This window comes from Lathamus discolor, chromosome 4, assembly GCF_037157495.1.
Source record: "Lathamus discolor isolate bLatDis1 chromosome 4, bLatDis1.hap1, whole genome shotgun sequence".
NCBI lineage: Eukaryota > Metazoa > Chordata > Aves > Psittaciformes > Psittacidae > Lathamus > Lathamus discolor.
The window spans coordinates 121,009,072-121,024,265 of NC_088887.1; the positions used below are offsets into that span (position 1 = coordinate 121,009,072).

The window sequence follows — 15,194 nt, forward strand, 5'->3', positions numbered from 1 at the left end:
TTACCTATTTAATAATACTTAATACCACTTAAGTATCTGTTTCAGAAATGGCAGTATTCTGCAAGTTCTAATCTAAAATCTCTGCAAGCCACTGCAATTTGCACCTGTAGAGAGAATTTCACTCTGCCTGTATTATACTGCTATCCTGTGATGGCACAAGACACCCCTGTGATGCTTTTGGCTCTCCTTTCCCGGCCAAGGCAGCTTCACAGCCAGTCTGCATTAGATACTCGCATTTCAGTCACCAAACAGGAGTGAGATAAAGCTTGGACTTTGTCATCTAAGGATAATAGAGTAAATAAGCTGAAAGGCCACATCCTAAAGAGTTACACCTAAAGTAAAGGCAATTTTCATGTAAAGCCATAAATAATACAAAATGCAGCAGAATTACTCACTGCAAACTATCTGGTGAGAAGAAGTGAATTCGGAAATGAGAGAAAGGCAATAAATAAATGGTATTACCTGAAAAATAAAATGTCAATATAATAATTTAAAAGAAACAGCAGCAGAATGCTGCCTCTAGGCAGCTATGACTTGCATAAAATAACTTTTCACATAATAAGTATCTCAAGGTCTCAGTGATCTTGGCAAAGTTAAAAGGATAGCTTTTAAGAAGATATGAATAATTCTTTTACCTGGACTCACATAGGTGGGTTTTGAACTCTTAAATGCTAAACTTTTCAACTTTACTTCATATTTGATATAGAATATACAACATTTTTCCTGCAGTTGATTTTTGTTTCGATCACTTTTAGAATACTTCCTAGTATTGTGTCAGTGCCTTCTTTCTAGTATCTGTATTTTCTACTGACATGTTTTCCCTGAACAAATTCCCTGAAGTTCTCACTGCAGAGAGCGTGAGTAACTTCAGGCTTGCGATCCAGTATATTGGACAATGAAATTTCTTTTACTCCTTTGGGAACAAAATGGCTCAGTGTGTTGAGTGACTGTTATTGAATTTAAAAAGAATATATCAAACAATCTCCAGTTTTCTTCTTTTTCTTGAGCATTCTTCAAAGCTTCAAAATATTTTGAAAACACAGTCAGATTTCATAACCAAATATTCAGTAATTTAAAATTGCTCGCATAACAGGAAAACTCTCCTCATCTTCATCACCTGAGGACTCACTGAAACAAATTGTGAACCCTTCATCCAAGGACCTCACTTGGAGTATTGTGTACAGTTCTGGTGTCTTCAACATAAAAAGGACATGGAACTGCTGGAACAAGTCCAGAGGAGGCCACGAGGATGATCAGGGGACTGGAGCACCTCCCATATGAAGATAGGCTGAGAAAGTTGGGGCTGTTCAGCCTGGAGAAGAGAAGGCTGCGTGGAGACCCAACAGCAGTCTTCCAGTACCTGAAGGGAGCCTATAGGGATGCTGGGGAGGGACTCTTCATTGGGACTGTAGTGACAGGACAAGGGGTAGTGGGTTAAAACTTAAACAGCGGAAGTTTAGATTGGATATAAGAAGTTCTTTACTGTAAGGGTGGTGAGGCACTGGAATGCCCAGGAAAGCTGTGAATGCTCCATCCCTGGTGGTGTTCAAGGCCAGGTTGGACAGAGCCTTGGGTGGGATGGTTTAGTGTGAGGTGTCCCTGCCCATGGCAGGGGCGCTGGAACTGGATGATCTTGAGGTCCTTTCCAACCCTATTCTATCATTGTATGAAATACCCAGAAGCCCCAGTGTGAGTTGCTAAAACCAGTGAATACATAGACATTAAAAAATTAATATGCAAATGAATATAAGCCTAATTCACAGTGATATTCTTTGCCTTGGAAAGCTTGAATTATTGAGTGTAAATCCAAATTACGTATTTTTTTCTCTATCTGAAATATAAAGCTAGCCCACATACGTGGGAAGGGACATCCTTCTCTGAGATAATGCCCTCAGAGGAGTTTAAATGGCATTGCAGTGATAAATCCAAGGAAATACACTATTCTGATTTAACTGAGCTAGCATCCATGCGATATTTTTCAGACACTGAGATTTAAAGCAAAATTCTAAGATAACAGTACGAAGATATGAATTTCTTTGATAGGCACCCAGAGGGAGCTAAATGTATAGTATTATTTCATCTTCTTTTCCTAATCACAGTGTAGCAGTTAATTTTTTTTTCCCTAGTCACTTATAGCTTTCCCTCCTCCTTCATCTCTCTTTTTGTAGCTTTTCTATTGTGACTACAGGGATGAGAAGTGCTGCCATGCTACAGCTGGGAAAGGATTCACCCTCTGCACAGCTCTAGCAATGATGAATTATAGGGCAAGTCTTCCTTATAAAAAGAGGAACAAAAAGACGTGCTTTTTACTGTTTGCCCTGGATAATTAAATTCTTCTGGCACTGAATATTCTGAAGCAGTCCAGACCATCCCTGTCTGTAGAGGATGTTAAACAGATGAGTCCTCCTAGTCCTATTACTGCTTTTGGGACAGCTATGGGCAGCTCACCTATTCTTGACCGCACTCTCAACCTGAAGCAATGCAACTGTCAATAGCAATAGGAATAAATAAAAATGTTTTGTTCACATCTCCAAGGAGGATATAATAGTAGAAAGTTGTTCCTTCACTTCTTTAGCCGATGATCATCAGTAAGACAGTTACATGGGTTTACTGAGTTTCCAGTCCGACTCACTGAATGTGGAGAATGACAGTTAACAACATTGGACAGGAGCTTCTCTCCCTCAAAAAGATATAGCCCTCCATGTCCCAGCTCTTCTGCCTTTTCACACATGCTCCAGACTGGCACATTTCGGATCTCTTACAAACACAGGTGAAACAGGTCACCACAAGACACACAGATCTCTACAACCAGGAACAGTTTCAGCATATGATGACTCTCTGACAGAATAAGAACAAAGAACGAAGTTTTACAGTGATTAGTTATATTTTGGGTGCCAAATTAGGGCTGCTGCGAGGTGACAAAGTCACATGCTTTGTGTGAGTAATGTTACAAGAAAATCAGACCGTTCCAAGGAACCTTAATTTAGGTCAATGAACTAAAGCAACCAAATTCTGCGGTTGCTTTGGAAAAGGTTGACCTGGTATTTCAGTGTCGCATTAGCAGGACTGCACACCAGGATCCTTCATCTGCTTTCATCAGCTTTCTCCTGTACAACCAAAGGTCAAAGCAAAATCTGGCAAGGTACAAGAGACAAAAGGAGAACATAGGCCTTAATTGCATCCAGAGACCAGAAAGTCTGCCCTTTCCAATGCTTACAACCTCTCTGAAGGTAAACCATAGACACTGACACAATTGCCTATCGGTGTCAAATTTAAGCTAAGATGTAGTTATTAGAAAGCATAAGAGAATTTCCCACACAGTGATTGCAGGCACTACACTTTCCAAGGATATTTCTTATTTTTGCTTTTCATTTTACAGAACTATGTGTGGCACATAAAGGGCAAAGACTTTGTGTAGATACCCAAGACATCAGTTTTTCAAACTGGCTGCACAAGAACAAAAAAGATGAGATTCATGTGTTCTGTTTGCTGGTAACTCTGTGTCCTACATAGATACTTCTGCCTCTTCTTGTGGGCAGACTGTGGCCCCTTCCAGAAAGATTCCTGTGGGGGTACCTTATTGCAATAAACACCCATAGGCCACTATTCTACTATAAACCTGATACAAGCTAGTCAGTAAGAAGGATGCTGCCTTTGAATTATAATTCATTTCAGTCTGAGGCTGCAAAAATAACCACCACTTACTAAGGAAGCAGGCAGAGCCTAGCAAAGAAGAAACATAATAAGGGCACCCAGTGAGAAAGCTTTCAACAGTGAATATATACAGTTCTGTAAAATGGACACTCAGAGAACAAGACTGTGTTTGGAGGCGCTCGGCAGGTACCTGAGGGATACTTGCTTTAAAAGATTTACTTTCTCCTGTTGGAAGATGTCAGACCACTCCACTGGGGCTGTTGATGGTTGGATATTGATTTGTGTACTCTGGGTTCTCAAAATACACAGATCTACAGAATAAGCTTTTAAGCCCTGAAAATACCTTTTCCTAGTGGCCAATTCTTGACCACTCACCTCCACTCTGTTATTTCTGAAACATACAAAGGAGGACTTTCCTGCCACTGCAGTGTCCTACCATCTTATTCTTGAGAGTTCAGAGCTTATTGATGCATGAACAACTGGTGTCTAACACCTTATAAAAAGGCAGAAAACAGATACATTACTCTAAAAGTGAAAAACTTATTTCCCAGACATACAAGCAAACAGCAGATAAAAAGCTGAAGATGTGCCAGCAATGTGCACTCACAGCCCAGAAAGCCCTGTACTGCATCACAAGAAGCATAGCCAGCAGATTGAAGGAGGCGATGCTCCCCTCTTTATTGCACTCTGTTGAGGCCCCCCCGCAGTCCTATGTCCAGCTCTGAGGCAACAACACAAGAAGGATGTGGAGCTGTCGGATCGAGTCCAGAGGAGGCCACAGAGGTGCTGTAAGGGCTGGAGCAGCTCTGCTCTGGAGCCAGGCTGAGAGAGCTGGGCTGGTCAAGACTGGAGAGGAGAAGGCTGCTTAAGGGGAGACCTTATCGTGGCCTTTCAGTACTTTAATGGGGGCCTACAAGAAAGATGGGGAGAGACTGTTTAGCAAGGCCTGTTGCAGTAGGAGAAGGGGTAATGATTTTAAACTAAGAGGGTAGATTCAGACTAGATACAAAAAAGCAAGCTTTTCTAATGAGGGTATAGAAACACTGGCCCAGGTTGCCCAGAGAGGTGGTAGGTGCCCTACCCATGAAAACATTCAAGGTCAAGTTGGATGAGGCTTTGAGCAACCTTGAAGACATTTCTGCTTATAGAAAGGGGTTTGGTCTAGATGTGCTTTAATGGCCATTTCCAACCCAAACTGTTCTATGACTCTTCTATGATTCTATGGTCTCTGTTAAAACAAGATATATAGATATAAAAAATATTTCATCCATCTGAATTAAAATCCTTGTGTCATTGAATGCAATCCAATTCCCACTTCCCTTCAGTATTCAGTGGAAGGCACCTCATTATATTTTTGCAAACTTCTGCATTTTCACAAAAGAAATTATTGATGAAAACAGCATAATTAATAGTTCCTATTACAGTAGTAATAACTCTTAGATTTACAAGGTACCAAAGAAAATAAAAGCCCAGGCCTGAAATAAATTCCTTACTCTACTAAAATGTACAAGGATTGTTTTTTCCATTGATTCCTCAGGATTTTCAAATTCTATGCTGTAAGTTTACTTCTAATTACAGCTCCAGCCTTCCTCATTGAGGTTTGAATAGACCCTGGAATGCAGTGGAAATGTGGAAACCCAACCTTTAGAGAATAATAATCTTGAACTAGAAAAATAAAATCTCGTGGTACTTGCTGTCACAAACACCAGAGGGGAAGAGTAGGTCTTTTCTCTCTTCACTCAACAGAGCATGTGGTGGATAGAGAGTAAAATGTATCAAAAGTTGTCACAGCAGACTCCCAGATGATAAATCATTATCAAGCATTATTTACTCTTATGGAATAACTCTAACCTGATTTTCTAAGGAATTCATTATGCCATGTGAGCATTCATGCCTGTCTCTCTTTCAACTGTAGCATGCCCAATAGCCAATTGCAACCAAATCTGAAAAAGTGAGGAGGAAGCAAAACAAATTACTAAAAACTTTGTAAAACTATGTGGTTCATTTAAAACAGGGACATTCTGCAATGTAACCTGAATTGCTACCATAGGCCAGACAATCCACAGGAGTATAAAAGAAAGCCTTGGAAAAATTCTCAGTCAGGGCTTGACCTGTTCAGATACCAAGGTCAGTCAATCTCACGATGACAAAGCATTGCTATCTAGATGCCTTTAATTCCAGTGTTGATAGAATTCAATCTTTCTACACAGCCTATTCCACAAAAAATAATATGAATTTATACAGGTAATGAAAATCTGTGTTGAAGCATCAAAAGATTCTGTGAAAACAGCTTTACTAATCATAATGACCTCTTTTTCTCTAACATCTGAAGAACAGACAAGGTTAGATGAGCAAAAACGGACTGAGAACTGAACTCAGATGTTGAACTTGGCATGAATAGGACATGAATCGTTAAGTGACCCATTGTCTGTCTTTATCCTTCTTCAAGGTAACTACTGATGTTGGCTGATATTCCATCAACTTCTGTTAAAATCCTCTCTTCAGCATACCCCTCCAAGCACAGTGCTGTGCCAAGGAGTCAGTCAATTTGAACTTTTTTCCAGTTTAGAGAAGTTAGGCTAGGCTTTGTCACAGACTCTATTCAGTTTCCTCTTACACTGACCACTGATGTATAAAAGCACATATCAGTCTTGATAGCACTGCATATATTTTCAAAGTTCTGCAGTAACTGACATTAATGCACTAATATGAGTCATTTTATTTAGAATTTCCTTTTCATGGTGTCTTTAATATTCAAGCTGGAGCAAGGTAATGGCTCATTTTTAGGAATTTTTTATTTGTGTGCATTTGGGCATTGTAGTTTATTAGAAATCACCAAGTCTTGTCTACACCTGGATCTGCATTTTATGCTTGTAAGGCAGAGAAACTTACACATTCTCTGAGGTAGTTGAAGGAATTAAAACTGTATATTTTATTATTATTTTGAGAAGAGATTTTTTTTTATTTCCCTTAAATGTGTTACTCAAGTAGGTTCTTTTGAGACCTCTAAATGAGGAGCACTTATTTAACAGTGATCCTTGTGGGGATCAGGGATTGGTGATGGTACCTGATAAGTGGCTGGCACAGCTGAAGAAGAGTGAAAGGATAACAGCATGCCCCTAAGGAGGAAGCTAGCAGAGGGGCTACTTAAAACTTCCTTACCTCCTGGAACAGCACTAATCACAGCTTTAAGGTGGATCTGCCTCAAATTCATAATTTTTGTGAGCTGTCACTGAAGCTTTTTAAGCTCAAATCCCCAAGTCTTGTTAAACTGTAAACTAGGACGCAACATTTCAAATAGAAACAACTGAACAACATTATGTCAAAGAGCAAAAGTAAAGCCTTCTACACTAGCTGACTGTATCCTTGCAGTAATTTCTTGGCAATGCCAGCTGGGTCTCGAGCAGCTCAGTGATGTTCATCAAGCTCTGCACTGTCTATCCCGCCAATCCCTTAGCAAAGTTTCCTTTGGGCATTTCTGAGACCCTGCTGATATGTTCCTGAGCTCCACATGGGACACATTCTGCCAACATGCACACAGTGGTCCTATGTTACCCCAAGGGATGGAACCATCTCTTCATCCTGAGGCAAAGTTCATACCAAAGGCAGTATCAGGAATACGTCCCACAGATTCATGTCACCTATTGATGAAAGTGACCTCCTACAATTAAATTCATGGTGTTCTTCCCAAGTCTATAGAAACTGAAGAATCCTTTACCACCTTCCCTTTCACAGAATCACAGAATCACAGAATCACAGAATCCCAAGGGTTGGAAGGGACCTAAAAAGATCATCTAGTCCAACCCCCCTGCAAGAGCAGGGTAACCTACAGTACATCACACAGGAACTTGTCCAGGCGGGCCTTGAATATCTCCAGTGTAGGAGACTCCACAACCCCCCTGGGCAACCTGTTCCAGTGCTCTGTCACTCTTACAGTAAAGAAGTTCTTCCTGATGTTAACGTGGAACTTCCTATGTTCCAGTTTACACCCATTGCCCCTTGTCCTATCACTGGATATCACTGAAAAAAGCCTAGCTCCATCATCCTGACACCTACCCTTCACATATTTGTAAACATTGATGAGGTCACCCCTCAGTCTCCTCTTCTCCAAGCTAAAGAGACCCAGCTCCCTCAGCCTCTCCTCATAAGGGAGATGTTCCACTCCCTTAATCATCTTTGTGGCTCTGCGCTGGACTCCTTCAAGCAATTCCCTGTCCTTCTTGAACAGAGGGGCCCAGAACTGACGCAATATTCCAGATGCGGCCTCACCAAGGCTGAGTAGAGGGGGAGGAGAACCTCTCTTGACCTACTAACCACTCCCTTTCTAATGCACCCTAAGATGCCATTTGCCTTCTTGGCCACAAGAGCACATTGCTGGCTCATGGTCATCCTCCTATCCACCAGGACCCCCAGGTCCCTTTCCCCTTCACTACTTTCCAGCAGGTCAACCCCCAACCTGTACTGGTACATGGGGTTGTTCTTCCCCAGATGCAAGACTCTACACTTGCCCTTGTTAAATTTCATCAAGTTTCTCCCCGCCCAACTCTCCAGCCTGTCCAGGTCTCGCTGAATGGCAGCACAGTCCTCTGGTGTGTCAGCCACTCCTCCCAGTTTTGTGTCATCAGCAAACTTGCTGAGGGTGCACTCAGTTCCCTCATCCAGGTCATTGATGAAAATATTAAACAGCACCGGTCCCAGCACCGACCCCTGAGGAACTCCACTAGTCACAGACCTCCAGCTAGATTCTGCGCCATTGACCACAACTCTCTGCCTTCTTCCTTTCAACCAGTTCTCGATCCACCTCACTACTTGATCGTCAAGCCCACACTTCCTTAGCTTATCTATGAGGATGCTGTGGGAGACAGTGTTCATTCTGCTATATATAAAAAAAAAAAAAAAAAAAGCAGGAAAGAGTGCAAAAGCCCTAATACATCTTCAACCAATTTATCTTTTACATTGTAAAATCGTTTAAATTATACTGACTTTTTAAAAATGTGGATAAATGTCATGAAGAAAATATCTGATGGTTTTGGGATGCAGAAATCTGTAACTTGGATAACGGGACTAAAATGGAAAGTTTATTACAAACTGTTTGATATGGGCAAACTACATTTTTATCTCTCAACAGCAGAACCTTAATACATTTTGCAGCTTTGCCATTAAGTACAGAGATGATTTTTCCATCTAATTTCTAAAAGCAGTTTTGTGGAAGAAAATTGGTAATCAACATGGAGAATGCCTTTCTTCTGAAAATGCTTTTAGTCTAATATAAATGACAGCTATTTAAAGGCAATCACTTGTGTTTTATATCTCACACAAAAACCAGCAGACACAGTACCCTGCCTTTGAGACAAAACACTGATACATGTGACAGAACATTTCAAGCAGTAACAATCAGAAACCATAGATTCAGCAACATCCAGAAAGCAACTGAAATATCCTCCATTTTTTGCTATTGTTGTTCAGTCTTTTAACTGATATTGTGCTGTATTATGTTGTGAATTACTAATTATCTGCATCAGACAGGTACAGGAGATGAAAATCACATTCATTCTCCAGTATGTACACTGATAACTTACACATCTGTTAAAAATAAAGTGGTTTTCAAAATATCACCCAGGAGGCATTCTGTTCTGTTCAGTGACCTTTGGAAACTCTAGTCCAATGAATAACTAGTGATGCGCAAGTAAGTTGAGAGACAGTAGATAAAAAGATCTTATAACATTACATGTTATCTGTTATGAGGATAGCTATGGTAAAAAGATATATTGCTGTTTCATAATCTGTCTGAGAGAGAAAATCATGAGAACACAAGCTTTTATCCCTTTAAGTTGAATGGTTATGGAATTCATTATCCCGGACAACTAAAAATATAACATGGAGAAAAAGTGCAACGAATTGTATAATCTAAGTATCTAATTTAATGGTATTTTATTACCTTACAGGCATTTGTTCATATGGCATCAGTCACATCTTGGTAAATCCAGCCTTGCATTCAAACATTTTATGTAGAAAGAAGCTTAACTGTGTTTGCTTCAAGGTGGCAAAACTTCATATTAGCAGAATGTTGGTAGAATATTGAAGGAATTCAGCAATGACAATCTTGCATCCATTGGAAATCTCTGTATGCACTATGACGCATGACAAAGCTTTTTTAAACGATATATGGCCATCTGGTTTTGATCTTGAGGCAAAGAAAGTCTGAAGTCTAAGGAAAATTACATGACCAAAAGCCAAGGAAAACCCACCAAATCCAGGAATATGGGATGCAGCACAAAGTTTAACTATTTCTTTTTCTTTTTGTGACACTTTTAAAACACACTACCACCAAAGTCTTCACTGCCAGCTCTGATTATAGCTCACGCAATTCAGACATCCATAAAAATGTCTGTTACACATAGATATGGTCTATAGACAACACCAAGCACTTTTGTAATTTTTGTTCTATAGTAGAGAAGATAGATGTCTTCCATTACACACACATGCAAGGAAATCAAGAAGATTAAAAGAGATTAGACATCACAATTCCATGTCACAAGCAAAGTCACATGGGCTCTTCCCAATAATCATATGACTAGTTAAGCGTTGACATAGTTATGGGAAAAAAGAGCCTGGACACTGGTCTGCAAGTAGCTACATCTGAAACTTCTTAAAAACATGAAATGCGTATCCTGTAGTATCATTCACATTTTTATTGTTTAGAATAAAGAGTGGACGTTTTTAATTGAAATGAAAACAATTTTATTAACCATTTTTAATTTCATAAGTAATTGCATTAATTTTTATTATAGATTATTTTTTTCCTATAAGAGAAGAAAAACTTACACTTACCCTCTCCAAAGTAATTTCTTCAAATTCATATTCAATTTCTGTTCCATTGACCTACAGAAAATGAAAACAGAAAATTCCTTAAATACATATGGAAATTAATTTGGTAGGGATATTGTACAGATATTCCAGTATGATCAGTTTACATGATCAACATGTAGGTGAGGTTATCTAAATTATAGCCTACTTAGTTCTTTTTTGTCTTGAATGGCATGTAACCAAGCCTATGAACTTGAAAAGAGTAGCAGTTCAGTATGTTTGAAATAACAAGTCACTCATATGATCTGACTGATATTTGATATAGTGTGTTGGTGGACTTGACACAAATGTTTAAATAGTTTCCACCGTAATAGTTTCATGTCGAAAATAGAAGACCTGTTTCTAAAAATTGTTCCCACAAATGAAAGAAAAATTAATTATTCATTGGCTCATGAGCTCCAATTTACCTTGTACTACTAAATCAGACAGGAAATTCACAGTACTTATGTAAAAATCACTCACTGATACATACACTGAAATACATCTTGTTTACTATATTAACCTAGGGCAAGAACATGACAGAGGACCTTTGCAATAGACAGCTGAATGGCAAAAAGGCACAGAATGTTAATGTAATTCTTACTTTGAGTTTCAGTGTCGAAATAAATTAAACTACAAAATGTAGAGCACCAAAATGGATTGCACTGGACAAGAAATCTATCAGCTCAAGACATGACACTGATTTAAGCAGTATTGTTCCAAGAAACCTTGTTCCAGTCTGGCATGGTTTTTTTTCTGTCCCTCTAGGCAATTCACTTAACATCCTTTCCTTTGTTTCCACATTTCTTTCTCATAGTACTGCAACTGAAAATGCTACAAAAGCTGACTGTATTGTCAGGAAAATGCAGAGTAATCAAAACACTTCTATTATTAAAACCTGAGAAGAATCCAGTGTTCCTCAGCTGCAGCTAGGCAGCAATTCTTTTTGATTTGGCAAGAAAATATTGATTAATTGAACATAACAGCAAATGCCTATGAATCATGACAGTTCAGTTTTTTGTGATGATAGGATGTTTCCTAGAAAACAGTTTTTCTTTATTGTTTTATTTAATTTATACTTAATGAAAAAAAAAAAAAAAGAAAAGAATTGTAAGAGCAAAACTGACGCCTTAGGATTGACCAAAACTTGGAGAGACAAATCTGTTATTTCTCAGAACAAGAATGTTTGTTACTGCTCCCCACTCCCAGCCACTAATTTCCTGTATTAGCTTTCTAACTGCAATCAGAAAACACAGTACACAAATCATTCTTTATCTACTCAAGCACCTTTCAAGTGTAATTACCTGCTTCGCTTGTGAATATTATAACTAGGTACATATATCTACCTAACAAAAGCTTCCTATAAATGCTACCAACTATTTAATTTGTCTGCAATTCAAGCTCTGATAAACCACAAAAACAGTAATAGAAATACTATCCCTAGAATCTGTGTTCAAAAGGAAAGAGGAAGAAGGAGAGTAGTCCAAAGAAATAACTCATGCTTAACAATGAAACAAAACTACAGCATCAAAGAATAAGATATTTAATACATATATAATACCTGTTTTTTTTTTTTTTTTACATTATTACAATCTGGTAATCACACTACACAAAACTCAGATATGAATAAATATTTTACTATAGGATATTTTCCTAGTTTATGTTATCACTTTCATGCTTTCTGCATGGACTCTTAATACAGGCAACTTACTAGGTATGAATAGCTTTATAGCTCATCCATTTCTCGTCCTTTCTTGTCTAATGATAATGAAATCAAAGCTATCTATACGTCTCTGTTTTCATGAACTTCTCTTTCATCTTAGGTTGGTGGATAGCTCTGATCTATGTCTTCAATTCCTCAGTCTTGCTCTATAAAGCTGTCTTTGCTTCACTGCTTATAATCACTTTTCCTTTGCATTAAAAACTCGTTAGTGCAGCAAAATAGGAAAAAGCAGGACATGAGAAGTGAGCAACCTCTGTATAAAGATGAAAGGGGAAAACACAAGCTGAATACTCAATTTGTATTTGCACACAAACTATATCTTGATTATCATCATCTGAGGAGTTTCTTTTATCATCCACAGTCACAATTCCAAAAGGGTCTTCAGTTAAAATCACCATTAATCGCAGCAGAGATCTATTACCAGGTTCCATAGCAGCAGAGTTTATATGAATTAAAAAGTTGGTCTTGTCCCAGATCTTTTTATTTAAGCATATCTATCTACATATGCATACATTGCCCTGTTTTTCTTGCTGTCGCTCAGAAGACCAATGCAGTTATTTCGTAAACAATCTAATATGATGTTGCACTTACATGAGGCAGGTATAATGATGCAGTATAGTATGCAGTACCATTCATTGCTAGCACCATTTTATTTCATATTTAGACTCTTTGGCTGCACCTGCTCTGCTAAATCAGAGGCAATTTTCAGCCAAGTCTCAGTGCTTAAGGCTCTTTCTGTCTGGAGTCTGCTGGAAGCAAATAGTCCAGGAGTAGCCAACAGTTAAGCAGGAGGAGAACCGTGGCTCCAGTGCCGGAACTGTCCTTCTCAGTCCTCTCATTTAGCAGCATATGGGCATACCCTCTGTTTTTGTCTATTTTAACTTGACAGTCTCTGGCCTGACAAAGCACCTAAATAAGCTATCTGAACGCAATACTTCCATTTCTTGCATTTCCATGAGTTTTCTGAATTAGAATCATAGAATCATAGAATAGTTAGGGTTGGAAAGGACCTCAAGATCATCTAGTTTCAACACCCCCTGCCAAGGGCAGGGACATCTCACACTAAACCATACCACCCAAGGCTTCGTCCAACCTGGCCTTGAACACCACCAGGGTTGGAGCATTCACAGCCTCCCTGAGCAACCCATTCCAGTGCCTCACCACCCTAACAGGAAAGAATTTCTTCCTTATACCCAATCTAAACTTCCCCTGTTTAAGTTTGAACCCATTACCCCTTGTCCTGTCTCTACAGTCCCTGATGAAGAGTCCCTCCCCAACATCCCTATAGGCCCCCTTCAGATACTGGAAGGCTGCTATGAGGTCCCCACGCAGCCTTCTCTTCTCCAGGCTGAACAGCCCCAACTTCCTCAGCCTGTCTTCATACGGGAGGTGCTCCAGTCCCCTGATCATCCTCATGGCCTCCTCTGGACTTATTCCAGCAGTTCCGTGTCCTTTTTATGTTGAGGACACCAGAACTGCACACAATTCTGCTTTTATATCAGATTGCAGCAAGAACACAGCAAAATTTACTATGCCCTGTATGATCCTAGGTGACTATGAAAAATTCCAAACCTTTTCATATGGTTTTCTCTTCTCCTCCACAGTCAAAGAAATTGTCAGCTTTACCAAGTCAGTTTGGAAATATTCTGTCCCATCCTTCAGGAGCGAAAGGTTGACACAACAAATGTCTTTAATCCTACCAAAATTTTGTATTTATAAACCTGAAATGGGAGGTAGCTCTCTTTATACTCAGTGAGAAGAAACACTTCAAGCTCTTAACTCACTTCATCCTACACTAGCAATCTCATGTAGGTTAGATGAATTGTGCCCCTGAGTTTTCCTTTCACTTTCTGTACAAATAGAGTCTAAAAATGTGTAAAGTTTTGTGAGCACTTGCCTTAAATCTGTTTTCTCTGTATTTCTCCTACCTGTAGGCTGATAACAAAGTTCTTGCTTAAGGGATATCATATGTCTTTCATCATTATACACCAGTGAAAGGTCAGAACATTGGTTTAGCAGCTTTTCTGATTACTTTTTTGGGCTTGTTTGCACCTGTAACTGGCAGCACATACACAGCATATCCAGCACCTGCTCCCAAAAGCCCAGTTAGTCTCCCCCCTTCTCCAAAAGCTCAAGCCAAGATCCTTTGCTGGCTTCCCTCTGTGACTTGGGACACTAATATCACCTCTCTGGAGGAAGAATGCTCAGTGCCACCTGTGACAGTAATAGGCCCAGAGGACCCTGGCAGAAGACACTGTAAGAAGTGCACAAGATGAGGTCCATGGGAGGATGTGATCTATAGGTCTGTACACAAAATTTGTCTCATCCAGGAACATGTTTTATTTCCAGTGGAACAGAAAAGATGTTGACCAAGACAATACATGAGTGCCACATGAGGTACAGGTCTGCATGAAAACTTTAGATAACTTTGAGGGCCTTTGTTGCCCTGTTGTTCAGGAACAGCACCACAAACATACACTTCACATGCAGGAGGGCTTCTCCGTCTCTTGACCTGACGTGTTTATTATCCAGAGTCTGATGAACTTACAACCTCTGTAGAATGAGTCACCAAATTCAATAAATTCCCAATACTTAAAGCAACTACTCGAGAAGGTGGGGTAACAAATGCCTTTTATTTACAGCTGTATCTGCTGTACTGGAGTACTCTCCCAAACTTTTGACAAGAAAATGTCTTTAAGAAAGAGATGTAATGTATACTATCTGGATTCCGGCATTCAAGAGAAATTTCCTGGTGAAGCTTGAATCACTGCTACCACTAGAGTTCACTTATCTTTCTGAGATGAAAGTGCTAGCTATCTTCAGATGACACTTTCTTTCCTGAGAATGAGAAAGAAGGAACAGGAACAGAGTTTTTTATATACTTTTTTTGTGAAAAACCTGAAATAAAGCCCAGCACAGAGATCAGCAAAATAAGGACGTGACAGACTCAGAACTATTTGCTCCTTTCTGC

The 15,194-nt window shown here is 39.4% G+C and overlaps 1 protein-coding gene across 7 annotated transcripts in view; it reads right to left on the minus strand.

Moving 5' to 3' along the window:
• Positions 1-15,194, minus strand: part of DLG2 (discs large MAGUK scaffold protein 2) — a 1,029,196-nt gene that overhangs the window by 373,041 nt on the left and 640,961 nt on the right. For all 7 annotated transcript variants that reach the window (XM_065678826.1, XM_065678819.1, XM_065678821.1 and 4 more), the window contains one exon: positions 10,486-10,536. In XM_065678826.1, coding sequence (XP_065534898.1) covers positions 10,486-10,536 — 51 coding nt within the window. The remainder of the gene's footprint in view (positions 1-10,485; positions 10,537-15,194) is intronic.